Source organism: Patiria miniata, unplaced genomic scaffold (assembly GCF_015706575.1).
Source record: "Patiria miniata isolate m_02_andy unplaced genomic scaffold, ASM1570657v1 HiC_scaffold_24, whole genome shotgun sequence".
Taxonomy (NCBI): domain Eukaryota; kingdom Metazoa; phylum Echinodermata; class Asteroidea; order Valvatida; family Asterinidae; genus Patiria; species Patiria miniata.
The window spans coordinates 4750775-4774218 of record NW_024037063.1 but is presented as its reverse complement, the minus strand read 5'-3'; the positions used below and the strand labels follow the sequence as shown (position 1 = coordinate 4774218).

Genomic DNA, 23444 nt, shown 5'->3' with positions numbered 1-23444 from the left:
CATTGTGCATAGGACGAATGGTGTGTTTAGAGGTCATATACGTGTAGTTGCGGGTAAAACGTGACAAGAAAACAAAGATTTGGGTCGGACATACAAAGGCACCGGCCTTGGTTTTGAAAATACAAAGAACCTTCATTTTGTTCAGCCTTAGCCCTGTGTGATTCGGAGTCACGTTCATTATTATATCGAGGTATACTAAAGCGCTTTTGTTGCATATCGAGACGCCTGGATAACATCAAACTTCTGTTGTAAACTATGATGGGATGGCGCCGGGTCTCCGGTATTCAAACCTTGAACCTGTGCCTGGTACTTATTGTTAAAAAAGTTGTTGACTCGTCGTGCGGTGCTTGCGTGCAAACACAGGCTATTGAATGATACTCAAGTTGTATGTACATGTACATGTAAGCTCAAGTACAACTACAGCGTATGCATGATGTACATGATACTTCAGATGTACATGTACATGAACGTGCATAATATCATCGTGTATGTACTTGGAAGAAAGATGCAGTACCAGGGGCGTAACGGAGGGGGAGAGGGAGGGGTCAGCCGACCAGTGTTTTTTTTTTTTTAAAGTGCTGCCCCCAATTTACCATATTTAGTTTGACCACATCTGTTCGCAATCCATTACACACCTATGAACGGGTACAAGCTGGCTAGACTGGTTCCCTGACCTTACAATCCAACCGACGTCTATAAACTGCTCCATTTCATCTTAAGTGGGGTCAGGGAACCATGGTCTACAGGAACTTGATTGTTTTTCTTGGTTTTAACGGCATCTACGAACACAAAACTTCAAACAAGTCAGTGTAGCGATATTTGTTACAAAATACTAACCCCCCAATCCATCCATTTCTGAAAATTACAGCAAAAGCAAATGTTGTATATTCCTTGTAAGTGGCGCATTCAGATCCAGTCTTATTTTGGTGCTCGTATTTGAACTCTGAATAAACCTGGCGAGTTGGGTCCATTCAGATTGATAAATAACATTGAGGTATAAAAGAAGCCTAGTCAATAAAAACTCTGGGGAGCAGTTTGTGGAGGTCTGCGATCAGGCCACAACAACTGAAAGAAATGTGTAATAAAGAGCCTCGGTTTCATGTGCCATTATAACAATGCAAATATTTTCCGGCAAATATTATGGGATACATGCCCTTCTGCAGGATATAAAAGCATACCCCATTCCGCCACTCCCTCACTCTGGTGTCTGGTCTCGCTAGCGTTCACTAGGCTTGAGCTCAATTCTTGTTAGAGATCGTTTTTCCTTCCGAGTTTTTGAAATCAAGAGAAGAAGAATGTTTCGCTGGGTAGCTGCTGCTGTCTTGGTGCTGGGACTTGTGGGGTTCCTGACCGCCGACGCCATGAACGAGGTGAGATGGTTTCTTCTCTCAACTCCGTAAAGAATGGCATTAGAGACAAAGTTGGTTCTGGCAGGGCAAACTGAGTTTCATACCATTAAACATGCAGTCATGTACTTCTCTCAAAGAGCATGGGCGTCGCGAGGGGGGAGCAAGGGGGGGGGGGGGGGGGGAATGTCCCTACCCCCCTCCTCTAAAACTGATAAATCGAGAATATGTTGAGAAATACAGGAATTTTTGGGGGAAAATATGTTTTGCCCCCCTCCCTCTAGAAAAAATCCTGGCAACGCCCATGGCAAAGACTACAATATATATATCTTTTTTTGACATGTCAATAATGCGCTTATAACCATCGATTTTGAATAACATGAATGATGTAATAAGTGTCTATAAGAACCTGCCATTAGTCGGATAAGTGTATTAATTCTGACTTTCGCATAAAAAGAAATTGGAAATAAATAGTTATTTATAAAAACAAAAAATTGGGCTTGATGGATCAAAAACATTCGACAGCTGGTCAATGGTCAGTCTCAGCTAGACAGTTTCAGACTGTTCATCATTCTGATTCGTTGGACAGTCTTGATATATACCAGGTGAGTAAAAAAAAACCGGAACCCAAACCCCAAAAATTATAGTTCATATTTAAACAAAAATGTAGCACCAAAAAATATAATGACTGAAACTACTTTTAGATGAAAAAAAAAACTGAAATTGCTCAATCCGTTCAAAGCAGTGGCGTAGCCGGGGGGGGGGGGGGGGGAGGGGAGGGCCCCCCCCCCCCCCCCCCCCATGAAACCTTGTCGCCCCCCCCCCCAGTCGCCCCCCCCCCCTCCACTGAGATTTTGAGATTCTAAAAAAATTATCATTGATCTACATGACGCCCCCCATGAAATGTCCACCCCCCCCCCCCCCCCCCCCCCCCCCCCCCACTGAAAAAGTCCTGGCTACGCCACTGGTTACTTCAAAGAATATCACAATTTAAACACACTGACACATAGGCTGTTTCAGCAATTTTGCCGAAACAGCCCAAAAACAAAATCTTAAGAATATATAGGGTGCCGTCACTTGCGAAGGGTCTAGCCGACCCCCCTTTAATTTTGGATCAATAGAACCCGCCTGGGGTTCCCTTTTCCAGTGGCAGCACATCAGTTAACTTGTAAGAGACCGTCTTAAAATGCCGTTTTTCCCCTTATTCCATGAATGCTCAGGAAGAGGAGTTGGAATTCTTGATTGATCGTGTCCTGAAGGAAGTAACCGAAGACAAGAAGTCTGAAGGTACAGACACATATCCAAGCAAGAACGAAGGAATTCTACATACTTGACAAACATTGCTATTTTTTTAAAATAAGATTTGGCTTTCAATGCAGATATTTCTTTGGAACTCAGTAAGTTCTCAGTAATATCTGAAACTTTGTATGGTGGTAGTGTGAACTGATGAAGGTAACACAGTGTGGAAATCAGTTTTTGGAAGACGTGTGATTCTGAAAAGAACTTGTGGGTTGTGAAACTGTCTGAGTTTTACAACTTATCTTCCAAAAAGAAATTTCCACATGCTATTACCGCTAACCTTCACTAGAACATAATAATTAGCGATGGTTATTTAATACTTGTGAAGGGAGATACTTGCAAATAATCTCCAAAAAATGTCAGTAGTCTTACTTTGTGAAGATTTTGTCTAAAGATTTCTCATCCAGTTTGAATGACTTATCATTCTTGTTTGCAAGATTGAAAGCTCGTGACCGTAACTATCAGCATAATAAACCCCAGCTGCACTAGGAACTTGTTTTTATTCGAGATTTTTAATTGTTTGATTCTTACTTCTATAATAGTCTCCCAAACAGGTCCCAAGCCGCTCTGTATCTTTAGTAAGCCGGCCTCACAAAGCTCGTCCCACGGCAGCGGGCTCTTTCCAGCGGGAAACGCAGTGGACGGCAGCCTCTCTTCAGATATGGCGCATTGTTCGCACACCGGTAAGATATCCACCCAACCCCTTTTTTAATTCGACAGGGCTTGATGCACGACGAATTCACGATCTATGAGATGAGAAAGATAGAACCATTAAAAAAAGTATCTTTAAATTTGAACATTCTGCAGTGGAGAGCAGCCTCATCAAATATTTTCTATTGTTCGCACACCGGTAAGATAACTTTTAGCAATCTCTTCATAGCATCACATTTTAGGGGTATATTTGTAATTCTGTTTATGAAAAAGTTGAGCCAATTATTGAATGCTTTTGTGGTGTTAATTTTTTTAACCCGAAAGGCGCGTCCGTCAGTGGCGCACCCAAGAGGTGGGGGGGCCTCTGGGGCTTGAGCCTCCCCCAAAAGGTTGTAATTTTTTTTCTTCAATTTTTTGTTTAGTGATATTTTAATGTGGCCTATTTTTGAGTAGTGTAAAAGGGGTGTAAATGGCGCCACCAACGTCCACCAAATAGTCCACCTCCCCTCCCCCCCAAAAATATATTTTTTCTGCGGCCAAAAATTTTAGGCAACATTTTTTGAAAAAAAATCAAACTTCTAAAAAAAATTGGAAAACAAGTTTCCCCCCCCCCCCAGCCAAATCCTGGGTGCGCCACTGACATCCGTTGCCCTTTTATTTACTGTCTGGCTGGCTGGCTGGCTGGCTGGAATCTCTCCTATTCTTTTTCCTTTTTCTTGTTCCCCTTTTTACGGGGAGGGGGGACAAACGCCCCCTTGCCCCATCCTAGCAACTCCCATGCAAGCAGCTGATATATTATATTGACCTTTCTTGAGCTATATGAGCTTACTAATATCGTCTCTCATGTTTTTGTTGCTTAGTTGCTCAAACTTCGAATCCGTGGTGGAGAGTCGATCTTGGAGCGGACCACTGTATCAGCAAAGTCGAAATTCTGAACCGTGGAGACTGCTGCAGTAAGTCATTTTATGGTGTCTGTAATCTGCATATTTTCTCGATCCGCATACAAAAAAAACCAGGAAGGTTGGTTGCTCTGTACTATGACGTCATGTGGTTGCACTATACGGTTGCAAAAATACGACGTTTGACCATTTTCACTCCATTTTGTGAAAAAAATTAATGTTAGCATAAATTCCATTTTACTGCATTCAGATTTGGAATCTATTATCCTGGACATGGAAGTTGCATGGAACACTATGGGATAGGAATACATTTTTTGTATAACAAAGTTATGAAGTGATATCAATTAATAAGTATTATTACTGTTTCTGAAATGGAGTCATAATCATCAGCCAAATGATTCCTATTTGCAGGCGAACGTCTGGCAGGCGCTGTTGTCCGCGCTGGTGACAGCACCACTGTCACCGACAACCCGACTTGTGGCTCACCTGTCACCGCTGACCAAGCCCAACCACTCGGTGGTACCATCGAGTTTGATTGCTCTCCGGCGTTGAGGGCCCGCTACGTCAGCGTGGATATCCCCGGTACCGCAACCTTGCAACTTTGTGAGGTCACTGTACAGGAATTGCCCCTTGATCAATGTAAGTTCAGCGAAGCTAGATTGGTTTTATTTTTAGGGTTTCCTTTGCCAATGTAAAAACGCCTTTCAATAAAAATGCATGAGATGTGGCTTAAAGCTTGCTTTTCAAGTTTACAAATGTGTCTTAAAACTAGCTGTTATGAAGGCAAACCATACGAGCATTTTGCAAAACAGACATCTTTGAAACCTCGTTCTTTGGCATTCCGTTCAAAAGTTCCAACATCTTCTCTGTACGAGAAAAGTGGCGAGCGTGTTAATATTACACTGTAAAAACGTTGGGTAAAATACTGTTGGGCAATGTAATTTACCCGACATTGGTATAAAATTACCTCATATTGGGTTGAATTGGGTAAAAACTGTCAAACTATTGGGAAGAATTTGCCCAAGAGTGTAGGCAGTTGATAATTCGTCCAGCACTGGTCAAATTATCAACCCATTTTGCCCAACTTTTTTTTACAGTGTTTTATAACCCTAGAAATGCTTTTGCTATTTGATTTTTGGGAGTCGTATTTTTACTTTCACCAATGTCTCAAAACAGGTTCCACGAGCTTTGATATCGTTGGTAAGCCTGCCTCACAAAGCTCGTCCCATGGCAGCGGAAACTTTCCGGCAGGAAACGCAGTGGACGGCAGTCCTTCATCACAAATGGCGCATTGTTCGCACACCGGTAAGATATCCCCCTCTTTGTTTGAATTCGACAGGGGTTGGTCCCTGGCGGATTCACGATCTTTGAGATGAGATGATGTGAACTTCAACGTGGAAACGTTAAATTTGAACATTCCGTTAGTACTCCTGAATTCTTAGATCCGACGAGATCCGCTGTAAAACAAACAAACAAACAAACAAACAAAAAAGAACAGGCGGCGCATTCGAAACCACAAGACATGGAAAATGGTAGTCGGCCTACATTATACCACTCCTATTTTTGTCTCTGTATAAAAGGGAAGAGCATGAAAAAAAAACATATTCTATCTTTTCATAATGACCCGCCTGATGTATGCGAATCGGCGATGATTCTTTAGTAGCACTTTGAACAACTTTGGTTTGAGAACTATTGCAAGTCTCCTGATTCAGTTACATTTCCTGAAAATGAAACTCCTTCAAGGATTGATCTTTTTAGAAATAACGCCCTCTGTTTTCCCTTTTGAATTAGTTGCCGACACGATGAACCCCTGGTGGAAAGTCGATCTCGAGGAAGAGCAATGCGTTACCAAGGTTACCATCCTGAACCGTGGAGACTGCTGCAGTAAGTATTTCAGAATGTGCATAAATGTGTTTATGGTTCAAGCTCATGAATAAAAATCTTTATAGCCCTTCCCCCATATTTTTTTTCAAGGAGTGATTTTGCTTTACGTGTAGTTATGTTTATTCTGTATTTTCATCGTGTTTATAGGTGAACGACTGCAGGGCGCCCAGGTTCGTGCTGGAATGAGCGGCACCGTCACACAGAACGCGGCATGCGGGGCACCAGTTACCAGCACTCAAGCACAACCTTTAGGAGGGACCATCGAGATTGACTGCGATAAACCGTTGAGGGCGCGCTACGTGAGCGTCGATATTCCGGGCACTGCTACTCTGCAACTCTGTGAGGTCTACGTTGATGTGCTGCTGTCCTCCGGAAGTTGCTAAGCATCTTCTCGACCGGTACCTCCCCGTGAATCAGGAACGGATTTGACGATGCCCATCTTCGAATTAAGACCGATTAACAATCGTATTCTCTAGAGTTATTGTGAATGGATTTTTTTCATGTTAATTCTTTTCACAGGAACCAATATAAACTGGAAATTTTGCTCTTAAATTAGATCTTAGGTACATGTCATACATTGTTACAAATGCAGCACTTCCCCCCCCCCCCCTCCCCAGCTATGGATAGAAATCCCCTCATAAAAAAATGAAGAAAGGGTAACAAGAAAAATAACATAAGGGGGGCAATTAAATAATAGAGTGTTAAGGTTCGTATAATCAGTGCCTCACAACCACGACTATATACTCTCTCCCACCTTTTAACATATTACGAAGGAAAACAAATTTGATATTGTCCGCTTTGAAGAGCGCCCCCATTAGTCAAATTGTATTCCCTCTTCCCCTTTCTGACGTCGTAAAAAAGGCAGCCACTTCATACAGCATTAGCATTGTGCCACAGTGCACCAAGGCCATGAAAAGTCCTAGTGCCCCCCCCCCCTTTGCTTTTCATATTCAATTTTGGCCGGAAAATTGTCCGACCCACTTTTTCGGGAACAGAACAATGTTTGCCCCCTCCCCCCCCCCCCCCAAAAAAAAAAATTTGTTGTTTTTGCGGCCTTGCCCACACACACTTTTCTCGTGAAGCAGCCGGGCGAAAGAAAGAAAATCTGGCTACCAGCCCTCTTTGCACGGTCGTGATATTGCCCCCAGTGGAATAACATCGTGGCAACTCCCATGCTTTCAGATAATACAGTAGTCCTACAATGTGTGGTTGTCGGAATTTTCAACTTAAGGACATCACATTGGTGTTATATTTTAGCTTCATTTTGCTTTTATTAAGGGTTGAAAGGAAATATGAAAAACAACACAGAACGGTGGTGGTGTCATATTGTTTTATAATAGTTATATTGTTTTTGTTCTTTTTATTTGTTTTTACGTTTGAATTTATTGTTTGGTGTTATGCATGGTTAATTGTCAAAAAGGCTTATTAAAACTTCCCTCAGCATGAAAATTTGTCTTGTCCGTGATCTCTTTTTTCTTCGTGATATCTAGCAGGCTAGTAAAGTCATTGACCTTAATACGCATGCGTGAAATATATCACGTGATTGAATTAATATTTCGTATGATATTTTAGTTATCGACTAGTATATAGACTTATCGTTAATGTCACTCGCTATGGCAAGGCGTAGTAGTATTTTTTGAATATCTAAAATACCGTGTCGTAAAATGTTGATGTCTCGTGGAATTATCCGTGAAAATGAAGTCTTATCTGAGTTGTTTGAGTTTTAATTTAAGGTCACTCATGCTCCAAACACAGAATCAATATTACATCTTTATTAATTTTTACCGGTTTTTTTTTTACTACGTGTATTTCTAACATTCAACAATAAAGTCATTTCATATTAAGTTTAGATCCCTGATGGCTCCAGTCACGTTTATATCGTTTCATATTCTTTCTTATTGATTTTAAATCTTGAAAAGTTAGTAATTTCAAAATGATTTCCCTTTTTGCCGAAATGGTTTCTAAACAAAGCTGCATCCATTATTGATCTAAAGAACAAAGACATCTTTCTTTAAGATCAATCAATATTTACATGCTACATGTCCCGGGTTCCTAAGACGTTTTGTCCACTTCCTAAATACAGGCTTAAACCATCTTTTTGTCTTTTTGAACCTAAATAATAAAGTTCTTTGTGATATTCAAAGAGCTAAATCTACCTATTCAGTGTCAAAGTGAGATGAAATTCTAAATTTTGTATCAACAACGATTTTTTAAAATAAAATAAGGTTTACGGAATAAAAGAAGTTTACAACGGTCGCCTTTGTAAAACCTTAATTAATTAATTAATTAATTAATTAATTAATACATGCAGCGCTTTTTGTCGTCATAGCTATGCACTTGTTTATACTCGCATACCTAATCCCAAGTCAAATAACTGAATGAAATCTTTCTTTAAGATCAATCAATATTTACATGCTACATGTCCCGGGTTCCTGAGACGTTTTGTCCACTTCCTAAATACAGGCTTAAACCATTTTTTTTAAACCTAAATAATAAAGTTCTTTGTGATATTCAAAGAGCTAAATCTACATATTCAGTGTCAAAGTGCGATGAAATTCTAAATTTTGTATCGACAACGATTTTTAAATAAAATAAGGTTTACGGAAAGTGATGTTTTTATGTTTTGAAACGAAGTCTACCAAAAAAAAAAAGTTGGCACGATTACATTATACAATTAACGGTCGCCTTTGTAAAACCTTAATTAATTAATACATGCAGCGCTTTTTGTCGTCATAGCTATGCGCTTGTTATACTCGCATACCTAATCCCAAGTCAAATAACCGAATAAAATTCTCTCTCGCCAATGAATAAATGCCCCAGTTGAAGAAACTATTCAGGGTCACAATGACGTCTTTAAAAAAAACTTGCTGAAGAGAGCTGAAATAAAACACGCCGCACTTGTACATGCATAATGCGCATTCACTGGCAGTTTTGTTCGCTCATGCGCCACTGCTTTCACCAGAGCAGTGGTCCAGGGGTATTTCTTCTACCGTGACCTCACACAGTTGCAAGATGCCCGTGCCGGGGATGTACTGGATATCCACGCTGACGTAGCGCGCCTTCAACTCCGGAGAGCAATCAAACTCGATGGTACAACCGAGTGGTTGGGCTTGGGCAGCGGTGACAGGTGAGCCACAAGACGGGTTGTCGGTGACAGTGGTGTTGTCCCCACCAGCGCGAACAACAGCGCCAGTCAATCGATGGCCTGCAAATTGAAAAGTATCAACAAATTTCGTTTCAACTTCATCATTGTGTGGAGTGGAACCTTTAGTATCTCATAGTATCCCAAGAGGGCGCTCGTCAGGACATCCATAAGTTATCCGCTTTCTGGTAAACGTGGAGTTCTAGAGTTGTCCGTGATTTTTGGGGGACAAATATTAATTTATACCCATTGACCATCAACCACATGAATGTACTGATTATATAGACTCCTAAATAATAAGCATTTCTGTGCAAATATCCAGAAAATCGACCAAAGTATAGACAATTACGGTATGGGTACAATGTCTTCTCCCGTGCTAAAAATTAAGATCCCTAAATCTCTCGGTCTTGATAGTTTGAATGCTCATGACTTACTGCAGCAGTCTCCACGGTTCAGAATTCGGACTTTGCTGATGCAGTGGTCCTCTCCAAGATCGACCCTCCACCACGGAGCTGGATCTTTACCTTTTATAACCCCAGAGAGAAAGAAAGGGTCAAGAAAATGCAAAGTCGCTTCGGCTTGTCAAGATCACCGCTTCAATTAAATTTTTTAATAAAACAAATTGACTGGTTTAATCTACGTCAACAAACCAGCATCTTTTCTTTCTCCAATATTGAGTTAAGTCATTCGTGTTACTTGGTTTCTCCCAGAAATAAACGTCAAATCACTTTAATATGTCGTTCTGTTATAATGGACTTCATAATTACAATCTGTAGGAAAACATATTTCTCAATCGTTATCGTTTATCACCACCGCTTAGGTATAGTTGCAATGGAAATTACTCTAGATTTTCCAAGCCAATTCTCCTAAGAGCTCATCTGACTTACTTGTGTGCGAACAATGATGTCTGGCTGATGAACTACTGCCGTCCACCGCGTTACCAGCTACTCTAGTTTTGTGATCTGAACTTTGTTGGGCCGGTTTGCCAACGATGCTGAACTCCCGAGAACCATCTGTAAAACAGTGGTAAATAAAAGAAAGCAAGAGATACCTTTTGTGAACTTCACGTTTGGTTCTGCATAAATTGCAGCAATTACGGGCTTTATAAGTGGTTATAAGTTATAATTAGTATCCACTCGTTTAATCGATGAGATAAACAAGTTTACCTTATTTTGTTCGAATGAATTCTTTCGTTTTTTTGTTTCTCAAAATTTTGAACGACTCGGAGGCTGATTGAAGACAAAATCTTGCATTTCATGTCGATGCACAGTTTGCAATGTTAATTCATTTGTACAATGTACTTTATTTGTTTTAAAAGATAATGATGGATTCATTTTACCTGCACCTGCTGAAGTCTTTTTGTTATCGTCAAAGTAGAAACTTCCTTGCTTCTCTACAAAGGTACATGGGCTCTGGAGTCTTGTTTGATTGTTGAGTTCACAAAGATGGCTGCCTGCATCATAGTTGAATGATGCACACCGTGGGTCCATAGAGCAGTCTCTCCCACAGATCACAGCAGAAGATACAGCCTTCATCTGAAACACATGACCCTGCAGGTTGCGATTGCTTGCAAAGTGAAACTCGGGAGTCGACCAATGTCGACACTGGCCATGGCAGCTTTTTACCAGCAGAATCAGTAATAGCCCTTCTATGAAAACATTCATCGTGTAGCCGGCCTTAAGCGTGAAGTATGGAGTGGTCACCTTTACACCTTAATTACATGCGGTGGTTATTGACGTCATGGTTATGCATGTCAAATAACCGAATGAAATTCTGTTTCATTGATGGATACATTCCACAATTGTAGATACCATTTATGTCAGTAACATAAATGTCTTTATAACAAACTTGCTTAAGTTGAATAATCCAGCATCAGACAGATGAAATTAAATACACCGTGCTAACGTTATACATTGATGCATATCACTGGCATTGTGACCGGGAGACAGTCTTGTTCGCTCCTGCGCCATCAGATGTTGTTGCTCTGTTACTGTGCCATAGTTTGATATCGGCCAGTTACTAGGGCTCCGGTGAAAATAAACACAAAACATCAATTTGTTATGTCTTGTTGTCAGGGTAACTGTTTGTTTCTGACCGAATGAATTTGAAAAGGATCCATCAGTAAAAGGCAGTAAATTGCTGGCTACAACTTATGGGCATGCGTACGATATTTATTGCTCAAGCGTTCCTTCGTGCACGGCAAACTAATTGTTTTGTTTTGTTCTTTAGAAGGTTGGCTACCTTGTAGTCAAGGTAACTGTTAGTGCTGACCGAATAAATCTGAAAAGGATCAATCGGTATAGAAACGTAGTACAAGGCAGGGGACAGCGCCTGGCCATACATGCGTTAGATTGTCATTGGTCAATGTTTCCTTAGTGCACGGATTTTTTCCTCGCTCTTGGAAGAAGCGAATGAATTTTAAAAGGTTCAACGGTAAAATGCAATAAATGGCAGGGGACAGCGTCTTGAAGATTTTTATTGCTCAAGCGTTCCTTCGTGCACGGCAAACTAATTGTTTTGTTTTGTTCTTTGGAAGGTTGGCTACTTGTAGTCACGGTAACTGTTAGTGCTGACTGAATAAATCTGAAAAGGATCAATCGGTATAGAAACGTAGTACAAGGGAGGGGACAGCGCCTGGCCATACATGCGTTAGATTGTCATCGGTCAATGTTTCCTTAGTGCACGGATTTTTTTTCCTCGCTCTTGGAAGAAGCGAATGAATTTTAAAAGGTTCAACGGTAAAATGCAATAAATGGCAGGGGACAGCGTCTTGAAGATTTTTATTTTTCAAGCTTTCTTTCGTCAACGGCGGGAAATTTATTGTCTTTGTTTCTTGGAAGGTTGGTTACTTGAACGTTACCACAGAAAATCATACCACACAGAAAAACAAAGGGTATCCAGTTTAATGAATTCTGTGGAGCAGGTTTGGATGTCGACTGCCTTTCGAGACAATTTACTGATGTTATGAGGGAAGGCAATTAATTTCGGTGTTTTCAATATTGTTTTGGTGATGCAAGAATTGTTAGTGACACAATCGGATCCCTTCAACAAGTTCTTCTTGCATAGTAGTTGAACGATGTACACTTTGGGTCAAAAGAGCAGTCCCTCCCCAAGATCACAGCAGAAGATATTGTCTTCATCGGAAACACGTGACCCTGCAGGTTGCGATTGCCTGCAAAGAAAACTCAACCAATGTCGACACTGGCCATAGCAATTTGTCAAAATAAAAATTGAAACGACCATCTTTCATAAAATTGAAAAGAAAATTGTCCAAGAGGTCGTAATCTTTAATTTCAAGTGAAAAACAAAGTGCAACCTTGCTCCTGAGCGCCAACAGGTTGCTCTTTTTCTGTCCAATTTTGTGTCTTTAATAGCAAGCGGTGCGTGTAGCAAAAAATTGTCCTAATTTTCATCCTAAAATAACTACGTTGTTTACCAATGGAATTAAGGTAAAATTTCAGATCATGTCAACAACTTGGCATGACAACATTTATGGAGCGAGTTTCATCAGCTTTGTGCAAGATGGGTGAGATTTAAACGCCCCGCGAAAAAAAGTTTGAGTTGGGGATCTGACAATTTATTTTTCGTAAGCCATTACCCCGGCAAACCGATTCCTTACTGTTTCGACCTCCCGCGATTAATTATTCATGACACGACTCTCTCTCCCAGTGGTCTCCAGAATTTCCTCTCTCTTTGATACCGTAGAGGGGGTACTTGTACACGAAGTTCATTGAGCGCATCCATTCCAAAAAAACACATAAGGGCGCTGTGCAGCGGCTGGCGAACTCACGGACTGGATGACAAGTACATGCAATAATCATGCGTCCTGGTTGGCCTCGCACTACTAGAGCATGAAGTGTTTTACACGTATGCGCAATTCTAGTCAAATGAACAGGTCATGGGGATTTTTTGTCGGGTATGCCTTTCCACCTGAAACAATCTAATTTAGATATAACTTAACAGGGTTACAAGTCTACACCGAGGCATGAAGTCCATATTTTTCCAAATTTAAGTCTAGTCGTTTCATCCTCAAATCACTCAAAGTTGTAAGTCAAATTATGTTTTCTCAAGTCGTTGTCCGAGTCACATCTCGCAAACATGTCATTTTTTCTTCACGTGTATCTGAAGTAACTTTTCCAACATCCTTTATGCTTCAAAAGCAATTCAAGTCACGTACAGTGATTGAAGGAAACGTCAAAGCGATTAAACATTATCAAAATGATGAACGATACCTATCTAAAAACGAACACTGCGACAAAAACGGCCATTAATTAGACAAATTGTGAAAACAAAATTACCAGTTTTGGAGGTTTTTTTAATATTCATGTCGTTTAACATATGCACTTTGCATGCTGTTGATACTTTGGAAATGTTTTGTTGTCACAAAATCGGCCCAAGGTTAGTCAAATGTTACGGCATAGTTTCGTTTTATATCTTTCTTTACAATACCATGCCGTAAAAATGCTAATATAAAGTCATTCATGCTCCAAAACTAAAAATATATCATATTTAGTTTTTTTCCCATTTTTTCTTTACTATTTCTAACATTTAACAGTAAATTCATTTCATATATTATTAGTAGATCATTAATGGATCCCGTCAAATGTCTTTTCTGTATGAATTATTTTCTTCTTTTTAATTTAAAACTTAGTAATTTCAAAATGATTGTTTTCTTCCGAAATGGTTTCTTGTTAAAAGCTGCATCCATCATTGATTTGAAAAACGAAAACATTACAAAGTTGGATCATTAACATTTACGCGAGCTACCTATCCTACAAATTTTCTAAAGACGTTTTTGTCCACTCCCTAAATTTAGACTAAACATATTTTTATCTCCTTTTTCAACTTAACCATTTTTCTTTTATCATCCAAACAGCGTAATACACAGTTTCTGTGTCAAAGTCCATTGAAATTTGGCGTTATTACAAACAATACAATAACATTGTTAACACATTTTTCTAATTCAAATTCAAGTTACCCACGGCTTTTACCAAAACACCAATTGACTACGATCACTTAATACAGAGATTATAAAACAATCGAGAGACACCACTTATTTAGAGATAATAAGCAATTTATAATAATCACTTAACATAGAATCACAATCATTACCCTGACCAAAATAATTATAATCACAAATCTGACTCGCTTCACCAAAAGGTGGCTCAAGAAAACACAGAGTTGTAACGAGTCACTGATTTTTGTGACTCGAGTCGAGTCGAGTCATTTTGAAGTATTTAATATTTTTCTTCGTTTTACCCTTTTTAATCAATGGTACTTAGTCGTCCGTGCTCACACAGGTGCAGGAAAGGTGCATAAAACACCTGCTCTTTCGGCTTTAATGATACCAATATTTGAATCAAGTGCATGATTGTAACACATTATTCAGTTTTATTTACAACGTAAACAACACGAGTAAATGTCCCGGTGTTGTTTGCTTTTTCTGTAGGTAAACTGTATTATAAATGGGGATTTAATTACTTCATATGTGGTTTTACTAGAAGCTAATGGTAACAAGTTTTAAACTGATAATTAAAGACGTGTTTCAACTTATGTATTGTTGAATTTGAAAGTAATATCTTTTAATTATCGATGGTAAGTTTTGTTCACCACCTTTGGCAGTCTTTGCCACTTACAAGAATTACGCTGTAATAGTAGTTTCCCGCAATTTAATTTTACTCTGCTTCAGTGAATAATTCAATTTCCATGGAAACCATTGTAAGCCATTGGCACTTTGACTGCAAGGAGTTTGGCAGTGCATATATATACCATTGAGATGGCAACCATAGACGAAGCATTTTCGAAACCACCACCCACCCCCATATTTATTGGCACAGTTTGAGGAGCCGACTGAATCATTGTCCTGATCCCAAGTTGAGAAATGACGTGCATTGTGATGTGCTAGTGCGTCACCTGCTGTGCTCGTGGGATTGAATGAGCCAACACGGAGTGTGTATTTGTCTCCCGAGACACCAAACTCACCGTACTCTGCCCAAGCCGTGTTGCCCTTCCAGTCCTCCAGGTCAACACGAAGTTGCCATTGTCCAGTCTCAGTCAGGAGGCGTAGAGCTTCATTCCCCAGCCAGAACTCACCAGATAGATTGCCAAAGCCAGATTGGTAGTCAGTCCAGTTGCGAGTAAAGTTAACGGAGCCATCTTGACGTCGCTGAAAGACAATCCAGCCTCCTCCGTCAGTCTCCATGTCACAGTAGACCTGTAAGCCCTCAGCGATGCCATAAGGATAGATGGTGTAAATAGCACTGTCATAACCAGCATTTCGCAACATTTGACAGCTCGTGTACTTCTCAGCATCGGGCGCCGAAAAGAAAGACGTTTCGTAGTTACTGTCAAAGTAGAAACTTTCTTGCTTCTCTACAAAGGCATATGGGCTCTGGAGTCTTGTTTGATTATTGAGTTCACAAAGATGGCTGCCTGCATCATAGTTGAATGATGCACACTGTGGGTCCATAGAGCAGTCCCTCCCACAGATCACAGCAGAAGATATAGTCTTCGTCTGAAACACATGACCATGCAGGATTCGATTACTTGCAAAGTGGAACTCGGGAGTCAACCAATGTCGACACTGGCAATGGCATCTTTTTACCAGCAGAATCAGTAATAGCCCTGCAAGACTCATCTTGGGGTCTGAATCTTGAAGTTTGATCCGATCAACTTCCAAACTGTGCGCTAGCTGACCTCGTATCGTTATGCACTTGTTTGTGCACCCATACCTAATTCCAAGTCAAAATGACCGAATGAAATTCTGCTTTATCAATGGACGTAGATTCAATTAGTCAGTATCAAAAAGGTCTTTATAACAAACTGGCTGAATAATGCAGAATCTGATGCACCTACATGCATTTAGCTGGCAGTGTGACATTAGAAGAATCTTAAAATGATTTGTGATCAATATTGTCAACACAGATGTGTGCAAGATAATGTTGCCTTGCAGCTACTGTGCTTCAGTCATCAAGCGGCGAAACAAACAAGCATCGGTTGTTAGGCTTCATCTAGTTGTCAAGGTAACTATGTAAAACATTTAAGTGCTAACGTCATGGATATTAAAGGGTTTAATAAGTGAAACGTACTAAAAGGGGCGTGCATGGCCATGCATGAAGCTTTCGTTAATCAAGCTTTCGTCCGTGCACGGGTAATTTGTGCTTTGTTGTTGCTCAATTGAAGGTCATTGTTTGGATGTGTACATAGGTCCTTCCATGGCAATCTATTAACGTAATGGCGGTAGGGAATTAATTTTAGTGCTTTCAATATTGCTTCAGTTCGTATATCGGCGATGAAGGCAACTGTCAGTTGCAATTTGGTTTTCAAAAACATAGTTAGGCTCCTTCAACAAGGTTTAATTTTGTAATAAAAAAGGTGCTTCCATTTCTTATTGCCATTTTATGGGGTCTATAGCAGAATGTCAACTTTACGCGAACGCATGCGCAGAAATAAAACGTTTGCATGCAGGAGCATAATTTACGACACAGATTGAAAATGTTATTTTGCTTGAAATCATTTCATTTTATTAGTCTTCTCTCGGTGAAATACATTACAATAAAATAAGTACATGTATATGTCTAAACAAGGGGGCATATTTTGGAGGTTTACTCTCGCGAACATTTTAAGATGCATAGTTATGAAGGCGTTTTGTAGAAACAAAAAGGGCTAAAGTTTTCAAAGTCTGATACCAACTGGAAAACTTTATAGTTGTTTGTAATTAAGTGTATCGATGGTAGATGAGTTAAAATCGGGTTTGTTTGAATTTATTTTGGACCAAAAGTACTAAAGTAGGATACTACAACTGTTCTCAAGTTCATATCAAATCAAACTTTTAGTTACCGTCACATGTCTTTTCAAATTTTGTTATCGAAAATTGGAGAGTTGAAAATAGTGAGCTTTAGTTTTTAAACTAAATCGTTGGTACGTGTACTGTGTGTTTGTTTAAGCCAATTCAGATCGGAGCAAGCAACCACCCGAGGTTTGACAATATTCTTTCGAACAAACTCATTTGGAGCAAATTATCTGGGGAAAAATCCGCAAGTTGACCAACAATCCAGTTGTCCATGCCGTTGAATCTCGCAGAGTTGAATTAAGCTGTAACGAAAATGAAAGAGAAATTTTTTTGCCTTGGAATTAGCCTTGTTCAATGCGGTCTCTCGGCTTTTTGTCGAAGGGAGATAATCGGGCCCTAGCACCCACAATCAACGCGGTTACGTGCGTGTACCACCGACCCTTGTCCGTGCGTGTACCACCGACCCTTGTCCGTACGAACGGTTCGGTAGTAACACAACCAGCAAGCACACACACGTGAGTACGGACTGTACGCATGGTGTAATAAGGCAGTAAATGTAGGCCTACTATGTTCTGCATGTGGGTGTACGTACGTACGTGTGGGGGATATACGCGCCGCGTGGCCTGTCGAACGACCCCTTACGCGGACTAGCTCATGCATGTACATGTACTTGTACATGTACATGTACATGTACATGTACTGTGTGTGCATGGCTGTTGTACGAGTACGTGTGTGATGTACATGTACGTGCGTACGTACATGTACATGTACAAGCATAGCCTTGCTGTATGGTACAAGTTACTTTCTCACTAGCAGCGTACGGGCATCGATATGTGCACGCAATTATGCCTTGCCAAGTTGATTAGGGATTTTGTTATCGGCGATTTTTTTTTTTATCGGCGAATCGATAAGCCCGCAACGCCTTGGTCAAGGCTACCTTGGAATAAGAAAAAAATTGTGAACAAAATTAAAGTGAAGCATGACACTCAATACACCGCCGCCTCTTGGTGGCAGCATTTACGAACTGGTTCATACGCATGCTCAGTATTCCCAAAGCAATTGGAAAATGGTGCTGGTCCCGAACAAGCATTTTTTCGGCAACCGGCCACGATGTATGCAAGTCATCTGTGCGCAAAGATCTCTTATTCTGGCATTGAAATTAACATATAGAGCACACATGCATGTGCATTCATCGATATCAGGCCTTGCATCCGTGACTTTGAGCAATTTGTGAGACATGTGGAGGCCAAAGGACTGCAAAGCCACTTCTGGCGAGGGTTGTCTTGTAAGTTGTATACCTTTTTGTATCGGCAACTTACCCTCAGTGCTTTCACATAGACCGTCCGTCATCTTGATGTCATCAAGCGCCATGTCACTCAGGTGAGATTTGCCGACAATTCCAACAAAACGCAGCTGTTATCGTAAAGATTTGTAATCGGGAAATTAATGGATGAAATGTGGAATCCGTTAAATGTTCTCCATTTTTTTTTTAACTCAGTGTAGTAAAGTGTAGAGTTGTATCTTTTCATCACGAGTCCATGAAAATCTGAATATTCCCTTGAATACTGTGCCTAATTCTGTTTTCCAGTCATTGACTGAGTGATATAAGCCCCATGGCCGGCCATGTATTGGATCCCGCCTTGCGTTTTCCTAAGGCCTACTTTTTACAATATCTTGGGGTGTTTTTTTTACCGTAAATGCAACGAGTAATTTTTAAGAAATCATCAAATTTGATGACACTCGCCATAAAAGAGAAAATTAAAGACATATAATGAAATTGTAAACAGTTCAAGGGTTTTGACATTCATGTGAGTAGGCCTAGCCATAATTTTTGAAACTTACCCGGAACAGCATATTCGGTTCGATGTTGAAGCTAGCCGGGTACCAGATGTTCTTCTCCGTCGGTCCAGATCGGGTCCATCTGATCTCGCCCAGGGGGCCATTAGGGTCCGCTGAGGCGGTGTAGGCGTTGAGAGTACCCATGTCTGCTCCCCACATGCTGTACCAAAAGGACAGGCAGCTTCCTTCGGCGGAGCTTTTTGCCTCGACACTGGTCAGGTTCCCCTTGAAGCCTTCACCACGGTATGATGCCTCCAGGTAGATGAAATGTCCCTCCTCTATTAATTAAATGCAAACATTTATTCAAATTAAGAACAACGACAGTTCGCTTGTGAAAACCCTCCTGTAAGATTGATTATGTATTAAATGCGTTTTTCCCAATGAAATTGCTTAAATAAAACAAACAAGGTAAGGCAGGCCTACCATTATCATGTTGCGGCCATCTTGATTTTTTCCCCATTCAAATCAACGTAACCAAAGCGAGGCTGGAAGGAAAAATGGTTCTGGTTCCTTTTTGCACAAAAACATTATCATTCATTACTGTTATTGGATACAGGGAACATGACTGAAATGGTGGCAGCATGATAAAGGTGTAATAAAGGTAGTCCCAGAGCTTAATTCATTTGATTCCGAATGGCTATTCACTGGAAGTCTTTTCATGCATCTGGTCTACACAATGGACAGGATTTAACCCACTCATTGGCGCTATGGAGTAATCCTATACGATAGCACTGCCCAGATCACATGTGACAGTAAGCAAAACTCATGATTGGCCTTGTGATTGACCTTTGATCGTCTCAATTACAACTCTTTTGACCAGTCTGTGACAGCGTTTATACTCAGCTTACCAGTTTGCAAAGTGTGGTCGAGCCAGGGGCCGGTGCCGGAGGACCAGGTATACTTAGCACGGCGGAACCATGGGTAGGCAGTGCCTTGGCTGTAGGGGGCGTCGTCGGTGGTGTAGCCGCAGGCGTAGATGTCAGTCGACTCGAAATCACAGTCTATGGTTCCTTCCTCAGCTACAAGAAAGGTCGAGAGGTAAACGATAAATACAATGTTAATTTTACGAATCAGACTATTTTTAAACCCCAAAGATGTGCCCACATCTGCTTACATGGGGAACTACGCTTGCTTTTAGTGTAATTATGAGGGAGAAGGAAGAAGTACGTTTGGAAAGTTGCTATTTCTTTTAACTTTACCTTTTCTAGGCTAGATATAATGCATATTTTAAATAAGAAGAGCCACGCGGGAACCAGTAAGTTCCCATGCACATATTGAATTGCGCATTAAGCGATCTGCAGTAGAACGAAATGAACACTTACCTGAGACGTAGCTTGAGGCAAGAGACGCTGTCAGACGAGAAAATATTGAGAGGAAAAAAATGTATATTTTAATGTATCAGTTAATTTGTAATCGAATTATGTTGATAAAATATTGGCAATTTTATTATGCGGGGCTTATGCTTAAATTCACTTTGTGTCATAAAGTTGTTAAATAACTTTTCCATCTGCTAATTTTCTTTTTACAACATCAGTTTCCGGTAAGTTGTATCTTACTATTGACATTTTATTTTACTGCCAAAATTCAGATGTGTAGGGCGTCTGATAGAACATTATCCAATGGATGAAAAAAGGTGAAGTATGAGTAAAATATCATCACAGCTTTACTCTTTGCCGGGTCAATAAGTCGAACCTTTTTTGTACGTACAACCCGTATATCATGGCAAAGAGCAGGTGCTATCTAGTTGCTTCAAATTTGCACTATTAAAGACATTAAATAACTCCCCTACTCACCAAGCGCCAAACACACAATCCACATAAAAGCCATCTCCAGATGTGGTGATTTATCGTTGGTATAGTTGTGCTCAGCGGATTCGGATGGCTGTAACGCACTCCACTGCTCGTATTTATATACTTTCCACCAATCCTGAAGTTTGCTTCGACCAAACAAACCCAGTTTCGTATCACCATTCTATCTATGATTGACAAGATTTCTCTTTCTCTTTATGTTCAAAGATGGGAAGTTGCCATCCGGGCCTGTGAACTTGGCGTATTAATTAAACAAACTCAATTAAGAGACAAAAATCACGAGATAACTAAACCGATTTCGGTATTTGTTTTGATAAAATAATCATCCTTGTGAATCACGAGAATGATTGAGAATAGCCCACTTGACAATAACCCTATAATTTGTGAGTTTTAATTTAAATTTGACGTGTTCTCATCATTGTTATCTTGTATTTGTCCATTTTATCTTATAGGAGCAGAAAATGACAGCCGTTCATTGTCAAATACAAATGCATCCTTTACAGTATTTGTCGACTGTCATTTTAATCGCAAATGGTAACTTTTATTTTCGGCTAATTGACGCTGTTATCTGATATTAGAAATTATCTTGAGAAGTCAATTCCGTTGACTATCTTTGTTTACACAAACTCTGAAATAGAACCACTCGTAAAGTACAGTTTCCTAATTGCAAAAGGGCGAGGCTTTAAATCTTGTGGTTTGGGAATTCTGCCAAGTTTTGAGGACGGCATAAAGTGAAAGCCATTTCAAAAATTATGGACATTTTTTATGAAATAACTCGAAAAAAATATAAAACCTTCAATTTTAAGTTTCGATTCTCAAAAGTCTGGATTAAATTGGGCGTAGGGTCAAATTAAAGCGAAAACATATTTTTGAAATTTCAAATAGATTGCAAGTGGGGCCTACCTGTTAGTTCAAAGAGAAGCTCCTTACCAAATTCATCATGGAAAATCCTTTGATTGTTTAAGCATCAAGGCGACGGAAGACAATCAACACTACCCCTGCCCTTTCCCTGCCCCCTCCTGCGTGCGCCGTGCGTGATGTTAGCATATTGACCCTACACTAACAATGATCTTGCGCGTGACAAACAGCAATGAGTATACAGTAACGCAAGTGTTGTAATACATTTTATTATTTTTTCGAGTTGCATAATTTGGTATATTTTCACAATTTTGTTTACAGTATTGAAAACAGTATCTCACAAGAAGCCAGACCTATGTCTTGTGGGAAAGGGTTTATTTACACTGTGTTGAGCCATGTTCGCTTACATCTAGTGTCCTGCCTTCTTATTTTCCGGCCTTCAAATAAACGATGTATTATGCATATATCATTTCGTTTGAGCCCTCACCAAAATCCATTCATAACGTACATGGCGCCATCAACCTCAGAAGCCAAGACAATTTTGTTCACATAATGCCACTTCTTCGTTGATGGCGCCATTTACTTTGGTAATTTCCATGGCCAAGTTCGTGACTTCATTTTAAGTTAACCTTTATTTTAGTTAAAGTTATTTTCACACTGACACCATCGAAAATGAGATCTCGACCCAGCCTCGATAGTTCTGATCCGTAATAATGGATGTACACTCAGTGTGATACTTAGGGAATAATTATCTTATTTATAATTTTGCAGTCTCCACCAATAATTGTCTTCACGTTATCTTGCACCAGAGATGATAGTTTGCAGTCAGCGGCCGTTGGGTAATTTTACCCTGACCGCTGGCAAGATCGGTACATGAGCAATTATGGGCAATGCCACACAATGTTAATTCCTTAAAATGTTTGGTATGCCATATCTTTAATCTGCAGAGCAAGCCCCAGACAGCCCCTTTAACAAGTGTACGGCAGCGCTGCATGTTTACTCTGCAGTTACTGATTAACACTATTCTATTGTTCAAAATGGCGCAATATACCTAAACTGGTACTCGCGTAGCAGCGGCAATGAAGAAACCGAATACCACAGACTGAATATAAATTCTGCAAACTAATACGGCTTATTGTGATTCCGACGGAAAACAAATAGTTGGTACCGGGCGCTGTTAAGCAGGCGGTCAAAGTACGCTAGCACGGCAGGGTGTGTTGTGTTTCATTTTGATTGTGAGTAAATGGCCTCTGGACCGGATTATTATCAAGTAGTTCCTGCTCAGATATGCAATCATCAGAATTTTTTCTGAAGTACGAATTTATACAGGTATCAGTTCACAAGGGATGTATATAGCATTACGTACGTGTGAATAGAACCAATCCCTGATTTACCGATTACTGCTGAAAGGAACGTGAAAAGAACGTACAACATATGTCATAGACTTCTCCGTGTATATGTAAGTAAATGTTCGCCTGTTCTGTGATTTTTTAAAGATTATAGTCTGATGAATACAAACTGTTTTTGGAAGGAATGCAAATTATATAGATTTTACCATAATTATTACGTCATGATCAGTCATACTTAACAGCCCGTACGTCACGGCACATCCTGAGTTATGTAGAACAATCCCTTCATTCAGATTCAACCATTGTAATCCCTCATTAAAATTAAGTTAAACTTCTCTGCGTGAATGTTATTTTTATGATCAATTTTGTAACTTGGTATACAAATGGCAATGCTACCTTCTTCGTTATCAAAGGGTAGGCCTACAATACCGCATTCCTCTTTCTTTTTGGTTGTTTCCTGGTTGTTTTCTTTCAAATCCTCGATAAGTTGGGCAGCTTCTGTTCACCAGAAGTTGATTTATTGCGGTATACGTATTATACTATAATTATGTAAACCTACACATGCATGGCGCAGTAC

General features: G+C 40.1%; 5 protein-coding genes across 5 annotated transcripts in view; 2 read left to right on the top strand and 3 right to left on the bottom strand.

The window, feature by feature from the left end:
- The first annotated feature begins 1069 nt into the window (after positions 1-1069).
- On the top strand, positions 1070-7528 carry LOC119732074. Its single transcript, XM_038205445.1, has 8 exons — positions 1070-1370; positions 2567-2633; positions 3188-3328; positions 4157-4249; positions 4607-4834; positions 5372-5500; positions 5987-6079; positions 6227-7528. Exons 1-8 carry the CDS (start codon positions 1296-1298, stop codon positions 6460-6462), a joined length of 1062 nt encoding a protein of 353 aa, XP_038061373.1. The 5' UTR covers positions 1070-1295; the 3' UTR covers positions 6463-7528.
- A 1490-nt stretch (positions 7529-9018) lies between these two features.
- LOC119731817 (pentraxin fusion protein-like) lies at positions 9019-10885 on the bottom strand. Its single transcript, XM_038205088.1, has 4 exons — positions 10561-10885; positions 10109-10234; positions 9656-9745; positions 9019-9284 (listed from the first exon to the last, which is right to left on the bottom strand). Exons 1-4 carry the CDS (start codon positions 10883-10885, stop codon positions 9019-9021), a joined length of 807 nt encoding a protein of 268 aa, XP_038061016.1.
- Positions 10886-14617: 3732 nt separating this feature from the next.
- Positions 14618-15887, bottom strand: LOC119732671 (microfibril-associated glycoprotein 4-like). Its single transcript, XM_038206306.1, has one exon. It carries the CDS (start codon positions 15856-15858, stop codon positions 14863-14865), a length of 996 nt encoding a protein of 331 aa, XP_038062234.1. The 5' UTR covers positions 15859-15887; the 3' UTR covers positions 14618-14862.
- Positions 15888-16755: 868 nt separating this feature from the next.
- LOC119732561 (MAM and LDL-receptor class A domain-containing protein 1-like) lies at positions 16756-20915 on the bottom strand. Its single transcript, XM_038206128.1, has 6 exons — positions 20646-20915; positions 20175-20201; positions 19701-19871; positions 18856-19130; positions 18333-18426; positions 16756-17315 (listed from the first exon to the last, which is right to left on the bottom strand). Exons 1-6 carry the CDS (start codon positions 20677-20679, stop codon positions 17311-17313), a joined length of 606 nt encoding a protein of 201 aa, XP_038062056.1. The 5' UTR covers positions 20680-20915; the 3' UTR covers positions 16756-17310.
- A 1774-nt stretch (positions 20916-22689) lies between these two features.
- Positions 22690-23444, top strand: part of LOC119732089 (cadherin-23-like) — a 34474-nt gene continuing 33719 nt past the window's right edge. The window contains exon 1 of the mRNA XM_038205477.1: positions 22690-22977. The gene's annotated coding sequence lies outside the window, so the exon portion shown is untranslated. The remainder of the gene's footprint in view (positions 22978-23444) is intronic.